This window comes from Tachyglossus aculeatus, chromosome X1 (genome assembly GCF_015852505.1).
Source record: "Tachyglossus aculeatus isolate mTacAcu1 chromosome X1, mTacAcu1.pri, whole genome shotgun sequence".
Lineage (NCBI taxonomy): Eukaryota > Metazoa > Chordata > Mammalia > Monotremata > Tachyglossidae > Tachyglossus > Tachyglossus aculeatus.
The window spans coordinates 101560795-101586982 of record NC_052101.1 but is presented as its reverse complement, the minus strand read 5'-3'; the positions used below and the strand labels follow the sequence as shown (position 1 = coordinate 101586982).

At 43.2% G+C, this 26188-nt stretch overlaps 1 protein-coding gene and 1 non-coding gene across 6 annotated transcripts in view; one reads left to right on the top strand and one right to left on the bottom strand.

Moving 5' to 3' along the window:
- ITPR1 (inositol 1,4,5-trisphosphate receptor type 1) overlaps positions 1-26188 on the top strand; it is a 346510-nt gene that overhangs the window by 248324 nt on the left and 71998 nt on the right. For all 5 annotated transcript variants that reach the window (XM_038772880.1, XM_038772879.1, XM_038772878.1 and 2 more), the window contains 4 exons: positions 11826-12006; positions 14560-14813; positions 23404-23604; positions 25756-25866. In XM_038772880.1, coding sequence (XP_038628808.1) covers positions 11826-12006; positions 14560-14813; positions 23404-23604; positions 25756-25866 — 747 coding nt within the window. The remainder of the gene's footprint in view (positions 1-11825; positions 12007-14559; positions 14814-23403; positions 23605-25755; positions 25867-26188) is intronic.
- On the bottom strand, positions 4462-4599 carry LOC119920029. Its single transcript, XR_005447800.1, has one exon. It is a non-coding gene; the product is annotated as a small nucleolar RNA SNORA7 (small nucleolar RNA).

The following is a 26188-nucleotide window of genomic DNA, read 5'->3' as shown; positions in this document are numbered from 1 at the left end:
ATACGATTGAATGAATGATAGAATCAGTTTTCATTTCTGATGACTGCTCATCAAGCCAGTCTGTCTTCTGCCACTTTTTCCCAGCTATCCCCTGGAGATATTTCTTGATTGTTCCTTTAAACCGTTGTGTTTTGTTGGGTTTTTGTTTTTTCCTTGATGTTTATGTGTTTGCATTAGAAAGTTAGGTGGTTCTTGGGAGATTCTGTTTGGGTGTGGCAGGCAAATTGTAGGGATGCCTTTCCCATTCAGGATGAGCAGGGCACTCCAAGTGAGAGAGGCTTGATGGATTGATTTTTTTCACTACTGGTGATTGGCTGTGCTGAGCCATCCAGACGCTGTCACCCAGGTCCAGTTTGGCCAGGGCACATGCTGCAAGACCGCTAGCCAAGGTTAGGGTTGTAGTAAAGGCACTGGGAAGTATGATGGATCCTTTTCAGCATCTCCTCTAATGCTGTGAAGTTTGTTTCCTCTTGGAAGTTGGAGATAGTCTGTTCAGGCGACCAAGAGCCCATTTTACGTCTCACCTCTGTGTTGACCCTTAGTAGAGTACAGCACAATTTGGGCAAACCACCATTTCACCGGCATTGCTTGGCCCATTTTTAAACCAAGTTGATTTTACCCAGGCCGTTAATGCCATTAGATTTTGGTTGGGGCAATTATCACTTGCGGCCCACCTTCTTGAGAACAACTCACAAGAAACACTTTTAAAAATACAGTATTTTAATAGATGAAATGTGGTTGATTCATATGTGTGAAACTGTTAGCTTTTTGACCTAGACTGAAGCATAATCATTCTGACACAACCATGGAATATGTGCAAGTTACCTACAGAGATGCTTTACAGGAAATGCTCATTTCGTTAGTGTCCTGTGACGTAGAATGGAAAGTATGTAAAGAGTTCACTTGAATTTATCAGCAAAGAGTGGCCAGGTTTTTTTGTTCGTTTTTGTGTGTGTTAATGCTTCTATCTTTTAATAGTCAGCTCTTTAAATGTGCTGTGTCCAAACCAATTACCTTGTATATACTCCAGTGCTTAGTACAGGGCTTGGCACCTAGTAAGCGCTTAACGAATATCACAGTTATTATTATTAGTGCCTGCAGGTGAGCTCCCTCTAGACTGTAAGCTCGTTGTGGGCAGGGAATGTGTCTGTTTATTGTTCTGTTATACTCTTCCAAGCGCTTAGTACAGTGCCTTGCACACAGTAAAGCACTCAGTAAATACAATGGAATGAGTGAATGAATTGGGTAAATTGTGAGTATTGATTGTCTGATTGATACAGCACCTTAAAGCAGAATGGATGCCTAAGTACCTAGTAACAATAATAATGATGGCATTTGTTAAGCACTTACTATATGCAAAGCACTGTTCTAAGTGCTGGGGGTGGATACAAGGTGATCAGGTTGTCCCACGTGGGGCTCACAGTCTTAATTCCCATTTTACAGGTGAGGTAACTGAGGCTCAGAGAAGTTAAGTGACTTGCCCAAGGTCACACAGCAGACATGTGGCAGAGCTGGGATTAGAACCCATGACCTCTGACTTCCAAACCCAGGCTCTTTCCACTGAGCCACGCTGCTTCAGTAGTACACATTCCTTCTTCCTTTGAGGCCCAGGTCAGCATGGAATGCCTCTAGACTGTAAAGCACCTTGTGGGCAAGAAATGTGACTACCAACTCTATTGTACTCTCCCAAGCGCTTAGAACAGTGTTCTGTACACAATAAGTGCTCGATGAATGCCACTGATTGATTGGTAATCCTTGGGTGATCATTTTGGCCATTATTTCAACCAGCGGGGAATGCATCTACCAACTCTGTTATATTGTACTCTCCTGAGCATTTAGTTCAGTGATTTGCACACAGTAAGCATTCAATAGATGCTGTCGATTGATAACCTTAATCATCTTTGCTCATTATTGATCACTGCTGTGTGTCCTGAACTAGGTTCCCATTTGGGAGCATGCAGTGGAAGTAAAACATACTGCCTCTGCCCTGAGTTTCCAGAGTTTAGGATCTAACCCCTCAAACTGCTTATTACCGGAGCTCTCATTGTTTGCAGAATTGGAGTTTCCTCTCCAATCCCTGTCCCTGGGTGCTAACAAGCAGAAAAATGATCAAAAGACAGGACCTGAGAGGAAAAGCCAGGGTCTTGGATAATCCACAAATCGTATGAAAGTCCCCGAGGAACCAAATTATGCATCCAGCGCTTAGAACAATGCTTGGCATATAGTAAGTGCTTAACAAATGCCAACATTATTATTAGCAAACACCAGAAGGAAATGACAAGTTTTTCAGCATGGCAGTGGGCTTCAGTATGCTGCTGCTCACTCAGCCCTTCTGGGAGCGGAGCCCCGCCCCCGTAGACTTGTGCTGGTGTGGGGTCTCTGCCTCAGTTGTCTCTTGTTTGCTACCACCACTCACCGCCACCACCTCCAGTTCCCTCCTACAGAACTCCTGCTAACCATTCTGGGTACAGGAATGTTTGGATCTGTGGCTCTCAGCCATATTATGTTTCTGGTTTGCAACTCTTCAGTTTACGGGCCTTGGTTCAGCCCAGGGATTGGGAAATGGGTGTAATCAGATCTAGGAGACACTCAAACTAAATATTTCTCTGGCATGGCCCGTAAGCTTGTTGCTGAAGGAACTACTGATAGATTAGTAGGCGTATTTCATATGTGCTCATCTAATAATAATAACTGTGGTATTTGTTGAGCACTTACTATGTGCCAATCACTGTGCGGAACAATAGGGTAGATACAATTCAGTCAGATCACAGTTCCTGACCCATATGGGGCTCATATATCTGGGAGGGAGAACAGGTATGTAGTCCTCATTTTACGGATGACGTAACTGAGAAGTTAAGCGATTTGCCCAAGGTCACAAACAGGCAAGTGTCGGGGCTGGGATTAGAACCCAGATCTCTCGGTTCTCAGCCCTGGGCTCTTTCCACTATTCCAGTAGAGGTAAGCACATGCTCATGTTAGTCCCTGTTTTATCATCAGTCCTTAGTACGTGTTCAGTCAACCAGTCAGTGGTATTTATTGAGCACCTATGGTATGCAGATCACTGTTTCCCAGGTCATTGCTTTAAAAAATGATTCAGTCCATTCTTCCCCACTCCTCAAAAAACCTCCAATGGTTGCCCATCCAACTTTGCATTAAATGGAAACATTTTCAGGCACTCAATCAGCTCTCCTCCTTCTACCTTACCGCTCTGATTTCCTACTACAACCCAGCCCACACACTTTGCTCCTCTAATACCAACCTACTCTTCCTGCCTCCGTCTCATCTGTCTTGCTACTGTCCCCTGGCCTGTGTTCTCCCTTCTTCCCCCTTCATATCCAACAGACGACCACTTTCTGCATCTTCAGAGCCCACTAAAATACCATCTCGTCCAGGAGCCCTTCCCTGACTAACCCCTCATTTTCCCAACCTATTTGGCCTCCCTTCTGTCTCACCTGTGCACTTGGATCTGTACCCCTTAAGCACTTTGATTCTCACTACACTGCCAGCTCCACAGCATTCATGTAGAGAATTCTGCTGTTTCCCCTCTCTGTAGTCCTTTTTAATATCTGTCTCTCCCCATTAAACTGTTAGTTCCTTGTGGGCAGGGAGCGTATCTATGAACTCGATTGTATTGTACTCTTTCAAATGCTTAGTACAGTAGTCTGTGCACAATAAGCGTTTGTAAGCATTGAGTAAGCAGTAAGCATTGAGCATTTACTGTGTGCAGAGCACTGTACTGAGTCCTGGGGAAAGTCGATAGAATAGAACTGGTAGGTGCGATCCCTGCCCACAAGAAGCTTCCAGTCTTCAGGAGGATTTTCCACTAGGCTGCCCTGCCTTGATACTCAATAGTTACTTTCTTCTTCAATGAAGTGGCCAGCTCCAGTATAAAAGACTTACCAGTGGCTTCCTAGAACTTACAGTGGACTCCTTCTCAAAACTGTCCAAAAGTATTTCACGTTCAAACCCATAATTTTCGCCTTCTCCCTCACTTCCTAACTTCATTTCTCTCTGTCATTACTAAAACCCAAGAAGTATCATTGCTGTAGGGTTTTTTCCCATGTACTAGGTAGGAAGTAAGTTTGTTAAGGTGCCTGATCTGGGAAAGAAATGTCCCCTCCTTTAGTTATAGGTGGTAGCCCTATGACATTGTGAGACCTTTTCTCTTTCTCATGCACAATGCCTCCGAAACTACGAATTTTAGTTTCTGGAACGACATGCCCCACACTACTTACGTTAATTAGGAATACTTGTCTTATGCCGTCGAGTCGTCTCCAACCCATAGCGACGCCGTGGACACATCTCTCCCAGAATGCCCCACCTCCATCCACAATCATTCTGGTACTGTACCCATAGAGTTTTCTTGGTAAAAAATACCATTGCCTCCTTCCGCGCAGTCAACTTGAGTCTCCACCCTCAACTCTCTCCCATGCTGCTGCTGCCCAGCACGGGTGAGTTTTGACTTGTAGCAGATTGCCTTCCACTCACTAGCCACTGGCCAGGCTAGGAAAGGAATGGGTAGATCGCTGCTTGACTCTCCCTCCCGCAGCCGAGGCTGATAGAGTACTGGAAACCCTCCAGGTACATCCCTGAGAGGGGATTAGAAATACTACTACTGGGTCATTCCAATGGTCCATCCAATATCTCTGTCAGTGGAAAGGATACTTTTCTTATGGTATTTGTTAAGTGTTTACTATGTGCCAGCCACTGTTCTAAGTGCTGCGGTAGGTACAAGTTAACCAGGTTGGACCTAGTCCATGTCCCACATGGGACTCAGTCTTAATCCCCATTTTCCAGATGAAACTGAAGCACAGAGAAATGAAGTGACTTGCCCAAGGTCACACAGCAGGTGAGTGGTAGAGCTGGAATTAGAAAACAGGTCCTTCTTACTCCCAGGCCCATGCTCTACCCACTAGGCTATGCTGCATCCCTACTTGGAAGAACAGCGGGATGGTTGCACCTCTTCCTTACCATTCGGGAACTCCAACCTTTTCCTCAAATACCCAACCCTTCTTCTTCGAGTAATCTCTTAAGGACAACTCACCCATGAGTTTATATAAACCCCTTCTGACTGTATTGATATTTTCTACCCACTCAACTTCATGTGGTAGCATATTCCTGGTTTAGGCTGTAAGCTCATTGTGGGCAGGGAATGTGTATGTTTATTGTTATACTGTATTCTCCCAAGTGCTTAGTACAATGTTTTGCACACAGTGAGTGCTGAGTAAATAAGATCGAATGAATGAATGAACGTTTAGTACTCACTGTGTGAAGATGTGCTTCCTTTCATTGATTTGAACCCTCTTGGAATCTCTTGCCCTGGGCAGTTGTAATGGCTGGGTAGCTATGCCTCTGTGGCCCTGGAGCTCAGGGAGTCCTGGCCTCATATCTCGGGGCATCCTGAACTTCCTCAGGGACCAGATAGGGAGGTGGCCATAATTCACTTCTCCCCCTCCTGCTCAGCTCTTAAAATCGGGATGCTTTTGTCACTCACCTCACTTCTCTAGATAGAAGTGAGGCTAACAGAGTGAGTGGGCAAATCTGTCTCTCTCATAAAGCTGGTCTAAAACATACCCTTGCTTCTCAAATCCATACAGCTAAAATCTCCACTCTAATTTTAATTCAAGTATCTGGTACTTTGACTTCTCTCAGTTTTCTTCCATTTGCCCTAGATGTTACAGCTGGTTCAGAATGTATTCAGTAGCTAATTTCTAGCTGGTCGCATCACATTGTTTCTTAAATTCACATCAGGTTCAAACCTAATATAATTTATTACCTTCTGAGATTTGAATTCTGTGGTTGCCAAGAAAGCCTTTGTTTTCCCTCTTTTTCTCCACCTCATTCACTCAAGGCCACTTAAGCATAGTTTCTGCTTATCATAGTTACTCTGATTTCAGACTATTTTTTTTTCCACTGGTCAGTCTTGTAAGGTCAGGAGAGGAAGAACAATTGATCAGTCAATCATTCCATGATATTTATTGATTGATTACTACTACTACTAGTAGTAGTAGTAGTAGTAGTAGTAGTATTTGTTAAGCACTTACTGTGTGCCAGGCACTGTGCTGAGCACTGGGGTAGATACAAGCAAATCAGATTGGACACAGTTCCTGTCCCACGTGGGGCTCACAGTCTTAATCCCTATTTTACAGATGAGATAACTGAGGCCCAGAGAAGTGAAGTGACTTGCCCAAGGTCACACAGCAGACAAATGGCAGAGCTGGGAATAGAACCCTAGTCGTCCTTATTCCCAGGCCCATGCTCTATCCATTATGCCACTCTGTGTAGAGCACTGTCCTAAGTGCTTGGGAAAGTAAAATACTGCCCACAAGGGGCTTACAGTCTACAGAAGGCACTTGTAGTCTACAATCCAGAAAAAAGTACCCTAATCTCCTATGCAATCTCGTCTCCAAACTTTGTCTTTCATGAAGAGATCCTCTAACTCAGGAATGGTGCGATTGGAAGGTAGCGTAGGCCAAAGAAGCCAAGTAAAGTAAATCAAAGTAAAACTTGATGTTTTCTCAAATGAGCATTTCTATTCAAATGAGATGCAGTGTGGCCTAATAATAATAGTAATTGTGGTATTTAAATGCTTACTGCGTGCCAGGCACTGTACTAAACGCTGGAGTGAATGCAAGCAAATTGGGTTAGACACAGTCCCTGTCTCACGCGGGGCTTACAGTAGCAATCCCCATTTTTACAGATGAGGGAACTGAGGCACAGTGAAGTTACTTGCCCAAAGGCACACAGCAGACAAGTGACAGACCTGGGACTAGAACCCATGACCTTCTGACTTCCAGGACTGTGCTGTATCCACTACATCAATTGAAAGAGCATGGGCTTGGGAGTCAGAGGACCTAAATTCTAATCCCGACTCCACCATATACCCAACTCCTCACACTAGGCTTCAAGGCTGTCCATCACCTCGCCCCCTCCTACCTCACCTCCCTTCTTTCCTTCTACAGCCCAGCCCGCAGCCTCTGCTACTCTGCCGCTAACCTCCTCACTGTGCCTCGTTCTCACCTGTTCCACCGTTGACCCCCGGCCCACATCCTCCCCCTGGCCTGTAATGCCCTCCCTCAGCACATCCTCCAAGCTAGCTCTCTTCCTCCCTTCAAAGCCCTACTGAGAGCTCACCTCCTCCGGGAGACCTTCCCAGACTGAGCCCCCTCCTTCCTCTCCCTCTCCTCCCCCCATCCCCCCCCACCTTACGTCCTTCCCCTCCCCACAGCACCTGTATATATATATTATTATTATTCTTCGTTCATCTTCATTTTTATGTAGTAAATTGTCTGTAGATTATTCTTTGATAAATATTAGGTTACCCTCTTCCTGGAATGATCTCTTATCCTTCCTGAGATGTTATGGTTTCTTTAGTGTCCCCTATATCATAGGCTCCAAACCATCATCTCTTCTGCTCCTCTAATGTGAAACAACCTCCTTCTTCTTATCTGTCAAATTGCTTTCTTTCCTTCTTTTACAGCCAGTCCTCTTCTGTGAACTCTTTCTAACTAGGTTAAGGAAAGCAGTGTCCTACACCCCACCAGAGTTCCTCTTTCCTAGGAAGTATATGTAGTAGACATCCTGAGAAGCAGCATGGCCTACTGGAAAGAGCATAGGCTTGGGAGTCAGTGGGCCTAGGAGTCAGCGGACCTGAGTTTTAATCCTGGTTCTGTCATTTGCCAACTGTGTGACCCTGGGCAAGTCACTCAACTTCTCTGTGCCTGAGTTTTCTCATCTGTAAAATGGGGATTCAGTACCAGTTCTCTGTCTTAACTGGACTGTGAATCCCATGTGGGATGGGGACTGTGTCTGTCCTGGTTATCTTGAATCTACTACAGCTTGTAGTGCATAGCGAGTGCTTAACGAATATGACACTTCTCATTATATATATTTATCTACGTTGAATGTTCAACACTCATTCTTGGATTAGATCCCCAAGGGCAGGAGAGTGAAGCTCCTCTATTTTTGGTGTATTAACCTTATCCAAGAACGAGTCCATGACAGTGCCATGCGCTTTGTGAATGCTCAGTCTGTGTTAGTGGGAAATGATGCAAGCGTTTTTCATCTCTTAGTTCCTGTTTAAGGAAAAGCATGCACCGCATACAGCTGAAAAGGCAGTCCAAAGGACAGGTAGCTGCTGATCAACTGACTGTGCTATTAATCGAGCCAAAACCATCAATACAATGGAAAGATGGACAAGTAATTGCATCACCTTATTGAATAAGGGGTGTGTGTGTGTGTGTGTGTGTGTGTGTGTTGGGGGGGGGGGGGGGGGGAGCACGTGTGTGTGCATGCCTTTCTTTTATCCAGAAATGTGATCACCGAATGAGTGTGGGTAAAACTTGGAGAAACTAAATGAGCAAGAAGGATGTCAGAAAAGTTTGTATTATCCAGCCTCATCTTTTAGCATTGTATCTGCGAGGTCAATTCTTGCAGTTGGAAACTGTACCATCCAGGAAGCAAGAATCAACGCACATTCTATTCTAAAGGAATTTGGTGATAACCAAATGTAAAGATTTTAGAACCTCTAGACTCTAAGCTCTTTGTGGGCAGGGAATGTGTTTACCAGTACTGTTGTACTGTACTCTCCCAAGCACTTAGTACAGTGCTCTGCACACAGTAAGTGCTCAATAAATACTATTGATTAAATGATTGATTTTAGGTCACAGTTTTTCTTTATACACTGCCAACAAGTCTGAAGGAAACATCATGTTGGGTGTGTGCAGATTAGAAACCAAATTTACATTCACTTAATTACAGAGAATTAATCTACCATGAAGATTAAGACCATATAAAATATCCCACCCACACAGACTCAGCGGAAACAGAACTCTTGGGGAGATTGTTAACTGAAGTTGGAGAACCAATCAGAAAGCATCTGCTTTAGATAATTAGCCTTAGCAACCCACAAGCGTCTTTTTACTGTAGAGGCCTTTTCAAAAACATCTCAGGGCAAGTCAGTCATTCAAGAAAATCAAAACACATTCTTTTTAAGAGTGTCATCTTAAAACACGTGCAACACATGTAGATACTGGGCCAATAGACGGCACTATTAGAGTATCTAGCTTTGAAATCATTGCCAGGAACACATGGGGCCCTGTTCATTTGAATTCTGTAGCTGCAACTAACAATGCAAGAAGACTGAGTAGACCTCTTTTGAAATCAGGGGGAAAGAAGTTGTAAAGCAGAACTGAGCAACCATCAGTTTGTGGGGAAAGTGTTAAACCAAACCAAAGATTGTCCTTAGGAATGGTCATTCATTCATTCATTCATTCAGACTAAGCCCCCCTTTTCCTCAGCTCCCCCTCCCCTCCGCAGCGCCCCGACTCGCTCCCTTTGCTCTACCCCCGCCCCACAACACTTGTGTATAAATGTACATATCTACAATTCTATTTATATTGATGCCTCTTTACTTGTTTTGATGTCTGTCTCCCCATTTCTAGACTGTAAGCCCAGTGTGGGCAGGGACTGTCTCTATTGTTGAATTGTACTTTCCAAGCACTTAGTACAGTGCTCTGCACACAGTAAGCACTCAGTAAATACGATTGAATGAAAAAAAAGCATTCATTGTCATATTTATTGAGCTCATACTGTGTGCAGAGCACTCTACCAAATACTTGTGAGAGTACAATATAACAATAAACTGATACATTCCCTACCCACAACGAGATTACAGTTTAGAGGGATGAGTTTACAGTCTAGACCTGGTGAGGGCAGGAGGGGTACAGCTGCAGATGAGAGGTTAACTAGAGTCAGAGAGATGGCGAGAGGGGATCGTGGGACTTTGAGCCTGATAGGTAAGGCAGAGTGCTCCCATTAGGGGATGCAAGAATATGATTGTGCTCCAAGTTGCGTGAGATGTCGGCTTTGGGAATGGCATTTAAGCATGAAAGAAGGGCAAGTGGGAGGCCAGAAGGAGCACGTCACAGTAGTGGAGGCAAGAATCAACCAGAATCTAGGCACCGGATTTAACAATAGAACAGAAAGGAATAGGGCAAGCCCAAGCAAATGTTATGTGGGAAGGAGGCATACTTTGTCCACAGACTGGGTGGCCTTAAGATTAAAAAATGATTCTCAAGTTCTGTAATTGACGGATGGGCTGGATGGTTGGTACCATTGTTGGAGGTGGAGAAGTTGGACAGAAAAGGCAGTGTAGGCAGTGCATAGGAAGCCAATTGTTGTTAGGTGATTAGTTGTTTGTGTGGCCAGGATCCACCTGATTTTGGCCCAACCCCTCAGGTTCTGGTCCAGAGCAGCCTGGGCTAGGGAAATACTGAACAGTCTGTTTCTGTGGCTCAGTGGAAAGAACACGGGCTTTGGAGTCAGAGGTCATGGGTTCAAATTCCGGCTCCACCAATTGTCAGCTGTGTGACTTTGGGCAAGTCACTTCACTTCTCTGTGTCTCAGTTCCCTCATCTGTCAAATGGGGATGAAGACTGTGAGCCCCCTGTGGGACAACCTGATCACCTTGTAACCTCCTCAGTGCTTAGAACAGTGCACATAGTAAGTGCTTAATAAATGTCATCATTATTATTATTAATGAGTCATTCCTAGCCTCAAGAACCTTAGGGAGAAGGGTTGATTCAGTGACTTCCTAGTGTCTTCTGTCCTCCACCAATTCCATTTTTTAAAAAAATGTTATTAAGAATTTACTATGTGTCAAGCACTGTTCTAAGCTAGGGTAGATCCAAGTAAATCAGGTTGGACACAATTCCTGTCCCACATGGGGCTCATAGTCTAAATTGGAGGGAGAATGATTTAATCCCAGTTTCATAGATGAACCCCTGGAGGCACAGAGAAGCCAAGTTACTTGCCCGAGGTCACACAGCAAGCAATTGGCTGAGCCGGGACCTGAGCTCTGGTCCCCCGACTCCCAGGCCACACCGCTTCTCCCTTGACTGCCCTCTTTTCTGACCGGTGGAGATCAGAGTACTGGGAAGCCGCATGGCCCAGTGGAAAGCCCGTAGGCCTGGGAGTCAAAGGACCCAGGTTCCAATCCACTTGGCATGGGATCCTCTCATTTGACTGACTACACTTAGCTCACTGTCACTCTTTATGCAGCTGGAAGGGTTTAGGAGGAAGGATAACTGCCTATATCATGATGCCAGTTTCCTTCTGGACTCTCATTAAGTATGTGTGATGATGATGACTCACAGTTCTGCCTTTGGTGGCATCTGGGCTGACATATCCTTTGGACCCTAGGTGGTAGGGAATGAGGAGAATAATTTGAATGGCAAAGCAGACCTGGAATTCAGAATACTAACCTTTCTTTTCCATTTTAGTGCGTTTGCTACATTTTCATGACAGTGAATTCTAATGCATGATACTTGTGATTCAGCTCAGAGCAAGAAAACAGACACATAAGTGAGGCCCAGCTACTATGTTGCATTTTCTCTGTAAATCGATCCTGAGGTACATTTCCAATGCAACCAAAAGCGACTTAACAGACTATGGTACCAGTTGAATTGTCATCATTCCCTAGTATCAAAAATGGGTATTACGTTACCTCTTCCAAAACGACACTCGATTCCAGTTTTACATTTCTCTGTTCTTGCTTTGTTAGCTAGAACCCACCCCCCTGACCTCTTACCTGCAAAGATTAATTGGCAACTCTGTAAAGGCAATATCCCACAGTTGACTGAAATCCTTGCTCAGGCGATCCATGGGGAAGAGAAATCTGAAGGCTAAAATGTGATATAAAGTCCGTTGTCCCAGGGATTTGCACATCTTTAAAGCTGATTAAGTTTCCAGTTACTTAAATTTTAAAGGGAGAAAAGGGATACTTATGATCTGACTCAAATTTGTTTGTAATGTTTTCTTGATAGCACTCCTTTTTCTGCCGACTGACAGAAGATAAGAAATCTGAAAAATTCTTTAAGGTCTTCTATGACCGCATGAAAGTGGCACAGCAAGAAATCAAGGCTACAGTCACAGTCAACACAAGTGATTTGGGAAATAAAAAGAAAGATGATGATTCTGAGAAGGATGCACCAGCCCGAAAGAGAGGTAAAGTTCCATTATTTTCCTTTAAAGTATCACTTTAAAATGATGTTTGAGGGGTGTTGCCTATAAAGTGAGAATCTTGAATATAAAATGAAATTCAAGTGAGATATTATGATTCTCTTGCTTTGATCAGTTCTAGAATCTGTAATCCTAGGAGTCAGAGCTCCCCTGAGCCCCTCGTAGAGGCATGGGGTGGCATCAGAGGAACCGTGATATCTCCCAGGGCATACTCTAAAACTTGGGAAACAACCACATAGGCCCGTTCCCACCTGTATGCCTGCCACTTAGAGCAGGCCTCCCGAATAAGGTGGCCATTAATCCGGTTTCATACCAGACAGTCTGGATTCCGGTTGGTGAACGCTCTGCCTGCTACTGATTCAGGGCCAGACACCTTTAAGTCTAGCATTTATTAATAATAAAAAATAATAATAATAGTTATGGTACTTGTTATGCACTTACTATGTGCCAAGGAGCGCTGGAGTAGATTCAAGTTAGATTGTCCCACATAGTGCTCATAATCTTAATCCCCATTTTACAGATGAGTTAACTGAGGCCCAGAGAAGTGAAGTGACTTACCCAAGGTCACACAGCAGACATGTGGCGGAGCATCATCATCATCATCAATCGTATTTATTGAGCGCTTACTGTATGGAGCAGGGATTAGAACCCATTAACTTCTGACTCCCAGGACCCTGCTCTATCCACTAAGCCATGTTGCTTCTCCAATCAATCAGTGGTAGCTGTTGAGCCCATACAGTGTGCAGAGCATTCATTTATTTAATCATATTTACTGAGTGCTTACTGTGTGCAGTGCACTGTACTAAGTGCTTTGAAAGTCCAATTCAGCAATAAAGAGAGACAATCCCTGCCCATACCGGGCTGTCAGCCTAGAAGGGGGAAGACAGATATCAGAACAAGTAAACAGGCATCAGTATAAATAAATAGAATTATAGATATATACATATATACGTAAGTGCTGTGGGGCGGGGAGGGAGGGTAGAGCAAAGGGAGTGAGTCGGAGTGACGTGGAAGGGAGGGGGAGCTGAGGAAAAGGGGGGCTTAGTCTGGGAAGGCCTCTTGGAGGAGGTGAGCCTTCAGTAGGGCTCTGAAGAGGGGAAGAGTGATGTTTGGCGGATTTGAGGAGGGAGGGCGTTCCAGGTCAGAGGTAGGATGTGGGCCAGGGGTCGACGGTGGGACAGGCGAGAACAAGGTACAGTGAGAAGGTTAGCACCAGAGGAGTGGAGCACTGTACTAAGCACTTGGGGAGTAATAATAATGAATAATATTACTAATTATAATATTTGTTAAGCACTTAAGGTTCCAAGCACTGTTCTAAACACTGAGGTAGATACAAGGTAATCAGTTTGAACACCATCCCTGTCCTACACAGAGCTCATAGTCTCAATCCCCATTTTACAGATGAGGTAACTGAGGCACAGAGAAGTGTAGTGACTTGCCCAAGGTCACACAGCAGACAAGAGGTGGAGCTGGGATTAGAACCCAGGTCCTTCTGACTCCCAGGCCTGTGCTCTGTACACTAGGCCACGCTGCCTCAGTGCAGTTGAGTTGGTAGACACGTTCCCTGCCCACAAGTTAGAGGGTGAAGATTTCAGTCTAATTTCCTTTTGAAACACCCAGCTGCTGAGGTCCTTGGCTAGTGAGCAGTGCCCATATTTACAGTCCTCCTGGACTGGTGGTACTGAAGCAAGAGAGAGATCCACCTGGTAACCTGGCCAGCAGATATTTGAGTTCTGCGATGTTCTGAAGAGAGCCTCTAAATGCGTGTTCTTATAACTCTCTGACTTATTACCCCTAATAGAATGCGTGTTACTTGCGCAGCTCTCAGAGCTCGGTCATCTTATCAGTTTCAAAACCTAAATCTTGTGATTGTTGCGAGGAATGGACAGAAGCACAAACACTGTTACCCAAGGGAAAGCAACCACTGATCTTTATTTTTGATATTTTTAAGAGTTGGTATTTCTTTAAAAAAACAAGTTGTTGGTGAGGCTGAATTGGCATTAGTGTCCAGAATTCTGTTGTTCACTTCTCCTGAAGCTACGCCTTGAAGAGAGTGGCACTTAGTATCTTTTGAAAGGGTTGTCATAAGAACAACAATATTTCCTGCCTATTCCCCAGAGTAAAATAAGTTAACACCTTAAATGATAAATACTATAATTATCAGTATATGACTGGGGAGCAAATGAAGAGACAACTTAAGCTAAAAACCTTCCAAAAAGGGAGACTTCAGCACGGTCCATAAACTCAGTGAGTCAATTCTGACCCTCCCCGGATAGAAATTCATAGGGTCAAGGACTTTTCACTTGTTGTGATGTGGGATTCGAGGCAGAGACACAGCTTTGAACCCTTTCGTGTTTCTTAATGTTCTTCTCAGAGCGCGCCAATGTTAGAGAGGAATGGGAAAACAAAGGAGTGCATAACCTGGCTAAAAGCAGGTTGAGATGCTGAACGGACAAGGACAGATGGGTCTCAACCAGATTGCCCAAGGTGGTCTGACTCCCCCAGTGACCATTCTGATCATTTTTTTTTTTTTTGTAGTAAAAGAGCCTACTACACAAATTACCGAAGAGGTTCGGGATCAGTTGCTTGAGGCCACCACTGCTACCAGGAAAGCTTACACTACGTATAGGCGAGAGGCAGATCCCGATGACCACTACCCATCTGGAGAGGGAGCCCAAGCCACGACGGACAAGGGCAAAGATGACTTGGAAATGAGCGCAGTCATTACAATAATGCAGCCCATCCTCCGGTTCTTACAGCTGCTCTGTGAAAACCACAACCGGGATCTGCAGGTAGGTCGGATGTCTACCCTAGGATTGGACTTTCACAGTTCACTTGTGTTCTATTCATTTCTAAAGCACTGGAATGAGACTGTCTTTCATTGGCTTTGAGAGCTCTTCAAATCCTAGCCCAGAGAGGGAAGCTCGAGTATCACTGTGCCTTCTGATTTGGGTGTTCAGAAGAGCAGTACACATCTGTGCCTTTTGGATGAGTCCTTTTAATAATAATAAAATAATAATGGCATTTTATTTAGCGCTTACTATGTGCAAAGCACTGTTCTAAGTTCTGGGGTGGTTACAAGGTGATCAGGTTGTCCCATGGGAGGCTCACAGTCTTAATCCCCATTTTACAGATGAGGTAACTGAGGTACAGAGAAGTTAAGTGACTTGCCCAAAGTCACACAGCTGACAATTGGCAGAGCCGGGATTTGAACCCATGACCTCTGACTCCAAAGCCCATGCTCTTTCCACTGAGCCATGCTGCTTTTATTTCCGCCATCCTGCCTTACCTCAGGATAAAGGGACATATACAGTGAAATCAAGTGATAGGGCAGGGCTGCAGTGTAAGGGAAGGGATCCTCAAAGGGCAGAATGTTTACCGGTTCTAATAATGGACGGACATCAACTTCCTTTCTGGTTGTCTCAGCAGAAACATTAATATAGGGAGGGTACAGGTCAAGGCCTGGAATTAACCCCCTAGTTTCCATGCCCCCCCCCCCCCGAAAAAAACCCAAAACCCTCATATCGTTCTTGAGATGGTCTAGCTTGTATAGTCCTTGAGCAAAACAGCGTGATCTGGTACTAGACTCATTTAGCAGTCCTCTATTCAGGACCTGGGTTTATTGCCTCACTGTGTAACCACATCACTGATTGCTTGTTGGATCGATTTTTCCTCTATTTTCCCTTCCATTCTCCTCTGGGTGCTGAGAAGATGTGAGCGAGGGTGAGTGAGTGAGAGGGAGTCTGTTTGCAAAGGTGTTAATGCAAGTACAGATTGTTTGCTACTATTTTGTTATTGATACTTAATCCTTAAAACTTAATACTAATATGAACCAGCTTTGAATCCGGTGTGCAGCCAGGGAGGGTGAATTGAAGCATTAAATACTTGCACAGGTGGTGTATAAATGTGGCAAAATTATTGTCCCCAAATCAGCTGTAATTATTATTGTTCATTGTTACTACTGTAAATTACTTCCACTTAAACATTCACGAGAAGCTGTGGGTAACAAGTTAAAACACACCGGATCACTGCTAAAAGAGAAAGGACTATCTTCATCATACGATACCAGCATATATGCGGGGATTGTGAACTGTTGCATGAATTGTCTTTGGTCCTGGAAAATCAGGTTCACTGAACTGTAAGTGTTGTTAGCCCGCAATATTTAAAATCTAATTTGTGCGGAAAGAATCCTGCCCTGAAAACAACATCTTTTAAAATTTGGGCACAACTTGTTTTTTTCTGCAAGCAATGGGTTACTTTTCAGTGTTTTGGTTCCTGCAGCTTAGTTTTGTCATGCCACTTCCAAGATCAGGAGCAGGGTTGCCATTGGTGTAGCCAATGCAGTAGTAGTAGTAGCATTTATCGAGTGCCCACACAGTGTACTTGGATCTGTACTCTTGTACTTGGATCTGTATCATTTGGGCACTTGATATTCACCCCATCCTCAGCTGCTAGAGTGCTAGAGTTGAGAAGCAGCATGGCCTAATGGCAAGAGCCCTGGCTTGGGAGTCAGAGGACGTGGGTTGTAATCCCAACTCCGCCACTTGTCTGCTGTGTGACCTGGGGCAAGCCACTTCACTTCTCCGTGCCTCAGTTACCTCATCTGGAAAATGGGGATTAAGACTATGAGCCCCACATGGGACAACCTGATTACTTGTATCTACTCCAGGGCTTAGAACAGTGTTTGGCACATAGTAAGTGCTTAACAAATACCATAATTATTATTATTAGAGTTGGATGAAGGGATTTGTATGGCTCAAAAGGAGCTTACACTCTAATGGGGGAGACTAACATGAAAGTATGTATAACTAGAGAGGTCAACAATACATAAAGTGGATCTATTCCGGAGTGCTAAGTCAGGTGTAAATATGTTCATAAGTGCTAGAGTTGGCTGAAGGGATTGGTAAAGCTCCAGGTGGTGGAAAATAAATCAGAGAAAGCTTGTTGGAGGAGGTGGAATTTTAGGAGGGAAGTGAACGTTGGAAGAGCTGTAGTCTGTCATGGGGAGGTGAGGGGGAGGTGGCACGGGGTGCGTATGAACTGAAAGCAGCCCACAGTTCAGAACCTGCCCCATAATGCACCCAAAATGGTGGCAGCAGAAAAAGGAGAGGGTAATGCCAAATATTTTGCTAGGGGATCCATCGGCATCTTCGGCATCATTCCCATATAAGATTAACCTTTAATTGCATAGGAGAACCGCAGAAATAAGATTGTCACAGGTCTGCAAATGAGAAGGAATTGCCAAAAGTGCAGCATCTGATTCTTGAAGCAGGTCTCCCATGGTATTCTCCTCTTGAGGTTGGGGAAACTAAATCTAGTAGTTAATTATATTTTAGTTTGTTCCTGACATTTCTCTCATTTATCTCCTCTGCCTCTCTCTTACTACTCTCCTCCCCCACAGCCATAGAAAATAGCAAGGTTTAGCACCTGCTTGATTTTAGTAAGCAGTTCTTACATATTTGGCATCCTTGACTGTTTTTATCATAATTGCAATAAAAAAGATTTGCTTTGCCATTTTTAAGGTGACTTCCCCCGTAAAAGTGTGGAACTCAACCACTTTGATAATGGGATGCTTAAACTCAGTGGGCTCTGGCTGTTCAGCAGCAGGTCGATCAAAGTTTAGTTTGTGTCACCAGATGTTCAAACTCCAAGCTTTGCATGGAGCAAGCTACCAATGAACACTGTTTTCAAATTTAAATTCAAAATGGGGAGTGGATCTCTTGATGTCTCTTGAAGAAGCGGGACTGTTCATTCACTCATTCATTCATTCAGTTGTATTTATTGAGTGCTCACTGTGTTCAGAGCACGGTACTAAGCGCTTGGAAAATACAATTCGGCAACAGAGACAATACCCAACAACAGGCTCACAGTCTAGAAGGGGGGAGACAGACAACAAAACAAAACAAAAACAAGTAGACTGTTTATAGTCTTCCATGTGTAGATACACCGTGATTCTTTTTAACAGCAAAATTGATGATACGCAACATTTCTTGGCCTTTGAATTGTTGATGCACACTGGACTGATGATTTACGGTAACTAGTGAATGGTGACTTCAGCTCTTCGTCCTGAGTACTGACTGTAAGCTCAGAACCCAGTATCATGCAGTAAGCTCCTGAGGGCAGGAATCAGGTCTACCAGTGCTAGTGTACTGTACTCTCCAAAAATGCTTAATACAGTGCTCTGCAAATAGTGCAGGGTCAATAAATGCCATTGATTGTGCATCACTTTGCATTTGCTTCTTTTGAATATCATCTGTCAGTGTTATCCCCAATCCTGCTTTTGAGATCTTCCTTTGGTTTTTCACCCATCAGCTTAATATTTTACCAACTAGAAGAGTTTGGTGTAATCCATGAATATGGAGATGTCACTATCACTGTCTTCTGGATAATTTATGGAAATGTTATATAAAACTGGTCTTAGGACCTAACCTTTGGGGGTCCCACTACTTACACTTCTTCGACCAGATAAATAGCCATTTAACTTAAATCTTTAGCCAGTCATCTATCCATCTTCTGTACACAACAGAACATTCCCTCCAATGCCATGATTTACTCAGGTTTTGTCTTTTTAGAACTGGAGGCGTAGAACCTTTTCAATGGCCCTTGGGTTATCTTGTGACTGTTGGTTTTCCTCTATCCATAGGATTATTGTCCCTTCAAAGGACTCCAGAAAGACATGATTTCCCCTTTCAAAATGACCATTTTATTGTGTTTGTTCAATCAATCAATCCATCTATGGTATTTATTGAGCAGACCATGGAACTAAGCGCACAAGAGAGTACAGTACAACAGGGTTAGCAGACACATATCCTGCCTACAACAAGCTTACAGTCTAGAGGGAGATCTTTTGAGATTTAAGTGTGAGAGTTAGCAGTGTTGGTGCATTTTGGCCTGGCTTTTTTACTGACTTTCACATGTTCTCTGTTTGGGCAGTCTAATTTGCCTTTCTTCCTTTACCTTAAATATGCCATTGGATTCCCTCCAGTCTGGCCCACTCATTCCCTCTCCTCCCTTCTCCCCACAGCCACACTTTCTGAGCACCCCTTTGTCTCCTTACCTGCAACTCCCTTCCCACCTCAGAGGTTATGTCAGCCTGTGTCTTGTGCTCTTCATTGCACACTGGCTTTCCCTGGTTTTTAGTTTTAGCAGCTTTTCAACTTTTAGTGCCAGCAACCTGGTGCCATTTTGGCTCCTGTGGAGGCTGTCTCCCCCATGTACAGTTCTACCTGGAGTCCCATGGCATAGTGGATAGAGCACGGCCTGGGAGCCAGAAGGTCATGGGTTCTAATCCCGGCTCTGCCACTGGTCTGCTATGTGACCTTGGGCAAGTCACTTCACTTCTCTTTGCCTCAGTTACCTCATCTGTAAAATGGAGATTGAGACTGGGAGCCCCACCTGGAACAGGGACTGTGTCCAACCCGACTTGCTCGTATCTACCCCAGGGCTTAGAACAGTGCCTGGCACAAAGTAAGCTCTTAACAAATACCATTATTATTATTAATGCTTCTAAATTCATCATCTTCCTTCAGAAAGGTATTTGGCAGGGTTGAGTCTTGATCTGAACAGAGCTTTAACTATTTCACACACGTTTTCTTGATTTTCTGCCTCATGTTAATATAACATGTTGTATTAACATTCAGCTGATTAGCATAAGTGTGGAACTGCTTATGGAAGGGGTATTTTCTTTAGTTATTTATTTCACAAGGCCATATGAGGAAAAACTTAAACAATTATGTTTCTATATGTTCCATAAGGCTGGGATGAGAGAGAGAGAGAGAGAGTGTGTGTATGTATATATACATATATATATGTATAAACTGTTCTCAGTTTAAACTGAGCATAGTGCAAGAGGGAATCAATGTAATTTTATATCAGGATGAGATTTGGGAAAGATGTTAGGAAATACTTCCTGGCTTTCTAGCTGTCAGGGTTCTGAGACAGTGGACTTCGTTGCCAAGGAAGGTTATGGCGACTTCTTTTTTTGGAAGCTTTTAAGCAAGTGGCTAACAACCATCTGGGCTGGTTTGAGTACTGTGTTTCCTGGAGGCTTGAATGCCTCTCAAGAACCTTTCCAAGCCTATGATTATAAGAATTTTGCTAGGCTGTGGAGTGAACTATGTTTCCTGTTTTCACTAATGTACTTCTTTTAGTGCTAGGGGAATTTTAACGAAAATATGTTTATTTAATGGTATGCCTTTTTCTTCCATGAAATATTATTTAAGTGCTTTTCATTCAAGTTCAGATTTTTCAAAAATGTAACAGCATCACAGTCTTTATGCATAAAAAGAAAGTGATCACGTGGCTATAACCACAGGAGTTGACATCACCCCAACAATGTTTAGAAAAAAGTTCCCTCGTTACAAAAATATGAATATGTGATTCCTTTCCTTTTGATATTTTTGTTGATGACTTGGCAACCACATGGAGAAGTCAATTTGAAGGAGTCTAGTTGGTCTGTTGTCATACTGAAATCTTGAACATTACAGAAATATGGTCTGCTGAGCCTTTTCTTAAAGGCCTTTCTCTTGGGAGGGTAGTTTCCAATTGGAAATTTTCCAGACCCTGCAATCTGGAAAGACAAAGATTGAGGGTGGGGGACATGATTAGAATTGACAAACTCTTTCAAGAGATAAGCAAGGCCAGTGTAGAATTATTGTTCACCAAATCCCACAACAGGACTAGAGAGCTCTGTTGAAGCTTGAAGGTGGTTGGTTCAAGGCAAATAACAAAAGGAAACACTTCTTCACAAGGTGGGTGGAAAGCATATGGAATTGATTACCACAGGAAATCGTGCAGGCTGAAAATTGAGTTTCAAGAACGGTTTGGTTAAATTCATGGATGAGAGGTTCTTTCCGGATTATGAAGGGATATGTGTAAGGCAGATATGTAGCCATGAGGATGGCTGTCAAGGAGAGCGGAACAATTACAGCATTCTTCCAAGTGTCTTATATTGCCATGGTTGGAAGCAGAATGCTGGGCTGGCTGGACCACTGATGTGACCCAGTAATAGCATTTTTTATGTTCCGTGAGTCATTTACTAAATTGCTTTTGAGAAATTTCTTCTCTCCTGTAAACTTTTCTTGAAACAGAAAATGGAAGATATGTTTATCACACTCAATTAAATTTGACATTTTTCACAAATCCTGTTCCTTCATTGACAAAAGGAACAGTAGCAATTTGTCAGCTAGTGGAAAAGCTGCAGCCTGAAGCAATTTAGATTAGGTATAAGGGAAGCTGCTAAACATTGGAATTGGTTAGTGACAGGAGTTGGTCAATCTCCTCCTGGCGGTCTTGGGAAGTAGGAGAAATTCTCATCTTTCTGGAATGGTTTGAATGTGTTCTTCCTGGGTTCAGAGGGGCGACCTTGGGACCCTTCAAGACCCTTCTAGTCTAGGAGCTCATGAGAGCGAGTAGAAGGATGTTCTCTGAAATTTTTGTAAAAAGGAAAGGAGTAGGGTTGCCTTTTTCCAGGGTATCTGCTAGCCCAGCACCTTTCTTATTACCTTAGTTTTCCAAAGGCTGTAGCTTGGGGGCAGAAATGAATTCAACGGTATAAGAATATGGAATGAAAAGTCCATTGGAAGATGTTGTGGTGTAGTTCCACTGCCTCCTGAAACCCATGGAGTCCTTTAAAACTGTCAAAACTGCATGGTAGAGCAAATAGGGAGGTCGAGGTGAATTGAAATGACAAGCTGGAACAGCAGATATCAAGGGATACTCTGACTCAGAGTAAACAATTTTCATTAGGATCCAGATTAAAAATTAAAGATTTCCTTAGGAAGCATCACATTTGTTGCCATACATTTTGAACATTCTGTGCCGAATTTTAATCTCCAGCTAATATGTCAGTAAAGATGAGAGGAAACTGTCGGTAGGAGGGTTTTCACACCAAAGCGTTCTCCTTGTATATTATCTTTTTCTGGTTTAGTGTGAAGGACTTTTTTCAAATCCTCTGCGTTGTTTTGGAAGCTTGACTTGGTTACTCATTGACATATTAAATATCAGTTGTGGCTTCTACAATCAGGCAATCGTGTTTATTGAGCACTTTCTGAGTACAGAGCACTATACTATGTTCAAAGGGGCTGAAAAGGGGAGCAAAGGGGAGTGGGAGATGAGGAAAAGTGGGACTTAGTCTGGGAAGGCCTTCTGAAGGAGATGTACCTTCAATAAGGCTTTGAAGGCGAGGAGAGTAATTGTCTGTTGGATTTTAGGAGGTAGCGAGTTCCAGGCCATAGACAGGATGTGGGCTAGGGGTTGGCAGTGAGACAGGCGAGATCAAGGCACAGTGAGAAGGTTAGCACTAGAGGAGCAAAGTGTGTGCACTGGGTGTAGAAGGAAAGAAGCGAGGTGAGGTAGGAGGGGACAAGGTGATGGAGTGCTGAGGAGTTTTTGTTTGATACGGAGGTGGATGGGCATTCACTGGAGTTTTTTGAGGAGGGGGGTGACACATGTTCCCTGCCCATTATAATAATTGTGGTATTTAAGGTTTTACTATGTGCCAAGCACTGTACTAAGTGCTGGGTTAGATACAAGATTATCAGGTCCCACATGGAGCTCACAGCCTAAGTAGAAGAAGGGGTATTGCATCTCCATTTTCCAGATGAGGGAACTAAAGCACAGAGAAGTGAAGTGCGTTGCTCAAAGTCGCAAAACATTTATGTGGCAATGCCAGGATTAGAAACCAGGTCCTCGGACTCCCAGACCAGTGCTCTTTCCACTAGGACACAATCTTTCACAAGGAGCTTACGGTCTAGAAGAGGATCTTACACACTCCTTTTACCCATGAAGCAGGTAGAACCATGTATCAAGTGTGCTATGCTGGCCTATCCCCATAATCTGCTGCCAGCTTCTCTACCCTGCCGATGGGATGAATCATTGGTGCTGTTGGCTGCAGAGGGAGGCCTAGGGGCCACAGCTATTGTAACATCAAAATTATTCTCTCATCTGCTAACCAAATCCACAACCTTCCCTTCTTTCTGTTTGGAGAGAAGAAGGTGTTTGTGATGAATACTTGGCAGGTTGATGTGAAATGGAGGGGGCAAGAAAGAAGTGAGCAGAGAGATGAGTAAATGTAAACAGACAGTGGGAGTGCAAAGCCAGTTGTCAAAGGGATGCTGGTCTTCCTTTCACTTGTTAGGAAAGCTTCTTTCTGAAAGCGATTTATTATGTGACCACCATAGCTTGGAGCACGATTCTGTGGTGAGTATACTTATGGGGAACACATTTCATTCTCTGTTTGGTGGAGTGCTGAGTCACTGTCATTAAGTCCTAATTGCTGAAAGTGGAACACCAGGCTCAGAGATCCACGTAGAATGGCACCATAAAGAATGATGAATTTTATTTTCTCCCACCATTTTTTTTAATGGATGTGTCCAATTGCAGAATTTCCTTCGCTGTCAAAACAATAAGACCAACTACAACTTGGTATGTGAGACGCTACAATTTCTGGATTGTATCTGTGGAAGTACGACTGGAGGTCTTGGACTGCTTGGTCTGTATATAAATGAGAAGAACGTAGCCCTTATAAATCAGACCTTGGAGAGTTTGACTGAGTACTGTCAGGGACCTTGCCATGAAAACCAGGTAATTCAGCTTCTCTGTTGTTCTGACATAAGGATACTGTTTACAAGCAGATATGAAAATGAATACTTCATAAGTAAGAATCACTTTTGCACCCTTGACTAACCATAATTTTTCTTTAACATATTGATTTTTTTCTGGAAATTCATCGCTTAGGCATGCCTGGTGTCATTCTTGGGAAACATATAGATTGAAGTTGACTTTTGAGAGCTAGATATCCAAGACTAAACTTACTAACCCGAGAGGCAGGAATAGATAATTTATTTTATTAGAAAGCAATAGCCAATAGCTGATGGAAATTTCACTTTGAGGTCTGGACTCCTGTTCTGGTAACCAAATGAGACCATGAAGGGTGTCTGCAATTGGAAGTGATTTCTTGCCATCATTACTGTAACATATAGCATTCTCTAAATGGGAAATTGCAGCAATAGTTTTGCTCTCCCTTTTCCCCTCACCCAATTCATTGTCAAGTGCTGAAACCAACCATTCATTCATTATGATAGTGAATGCTAGGCAAAGAAGCCAGGATCTATCCTTCCTTGTAAGCAACACGGGAGGGTGGGTCAATCCCATATTGGCCTTGTCAGCCACCTTTGCATGCTTGAAGAAGACCCCGTGTAAAAAGGAAGAACAGATTTAGGGGTGTGTGTTTCCATATGTGATTGTGCTTATTTGCATATGCTGAGATGAAAAGTGTTTCACCTGAACCTTCTTCCAATCATGTAGTTGAATTGAATTGCTGTTAAAGTGTCCAAACAATGTGTTGCAAGTGAGAAGATGGACATTTGAATCTTCCAAGAACATCTTCTAGACTGTGAGCCCGCTGTTGGGTAGGGACCGTCTCTATATGTTGCCAACTTGTACTTCCCAAGTGCTTAGTACAGTGCTCTGCACATAGTTAGTGCTCAATAAATACGATTGAATGAATGAATCTATTTAATGACTGTTCAACCTCTCTTCTTAAACAAAGCGACAGCTGTAAAAAAAAAACCTAAACCTGCAGCTTTGTTTTCAGTCTACTGGGTAGTTCAGTTATATTTTTGTCTGATATTTCAATTTGCTATTTCTTTTACCATTCAACTCACCTTTAACACAAATTCGTATCTCATTAGCATCTGTAAGATGTCTGTTAGAAAAGAGAAGTTAGAATGAATAAAATTAGGGAAATGGCCATTATTTCTTCAGTTCATTCATTCTGTCATATTTATTGAGCACTTACTGTGTGCAGAGTACTGTACTGTAGTAAGTACTATACTTACACTGTACTAAGCACTTGGAAAGTAAAATTCAGCAACAAAAAGAGACAAGCCCTGCCCATAACAGGCTCACAGTCTAGAAGGGGGGAGACAGACATCAAAACAAGTAAACAGGCGTCAATAGCATCCATATGAATAGAATTATATATATATATATATATATATATATATATATATATATATATACACATCGAAACAAGTAACTCGCCACCTAAGTTTTCCAGTAAACTTTAAAATAATGTTTTGTGGGGAATGGGTGCAGCTGTGCGAATCTGAGTGAATTTCACTAGAACATGAAAATTTCATTTCTGCTGTGCAAGCCAGTATACTGCTCTTCAGAACACGGAATTCTCTGTTCAGACCAACAATTTTAAGATTGAAGAGGAATGGCTGCCAATGGAATTGTCACCTGCTCGCTGATTGTTATATTTGATATTCTTTTGGAAACAAAACTGTCAAGATTTAAGAGACAGTATTAAAAGTGGAAAGCAAGGTGTCTGTTTTAAGGAGAATTTAGAATGGTCACATTCAGCACCAACACTTCAGTTTCAGTAACCCAGTATTTTCCCTTCACAAATGCAGCCTCAACCATTTGGCTTGGACATAGCCAATTCATCAGTTACAGTACCATGGGACTTTCCTCGGTTCTGCTCAGACTCTTTTGTACATCATTCTACTGTTTACTGTTAATTTTGAAACCAGAGATTTTCATCTGTCTTATATTTTTACCACGTTCTTCACGGAAAATTTGCAACTCTCCCCCCAGAGACTTTATTGGGGGAAATGATGAGAAAATGATGACAGTTGATTTTGGCTGGGGGTGGCAAGCATTGTGTTGAAATAGCAGTTTTGCTCATTTGCTTTTAACATCTAATTTATAATGTTTTTGTGTGCTCAGAACTGCATAGCTACCCACGAATCAAATGGCATTGATATAATCACGGCATTAATCCTCAATGATATCAACCCTCTGGGCAAGAAGAGGATGGACCTGGTTTTAGAATTGAAGGCAAGTTGATGCTTACAGTGGAATATACAGTATTAGTAGTAAGACCAGATTGGAATTATTTTTTGGAGGGGGGAGCTTGTTTTACTATATATCTTAAATAGGATCATTTCTAGAAGCATCATGGTGTAGGGGGTAGAGCAGGGGCCCGAGAGTCAGAAAGCCGTGAGTTCTAATCCCGGCAATGCCACTTGTCTGCTGTGTGACCCTGGGCAACTCATTTCATTCCTCTGTGCCTGTTACCTCATGTGTAAAATGGGGATTGAGACTGTCAGCCCCTCATGGGACAGGGATTATGTCTAACTCAATTTGCTTGTATCCACAT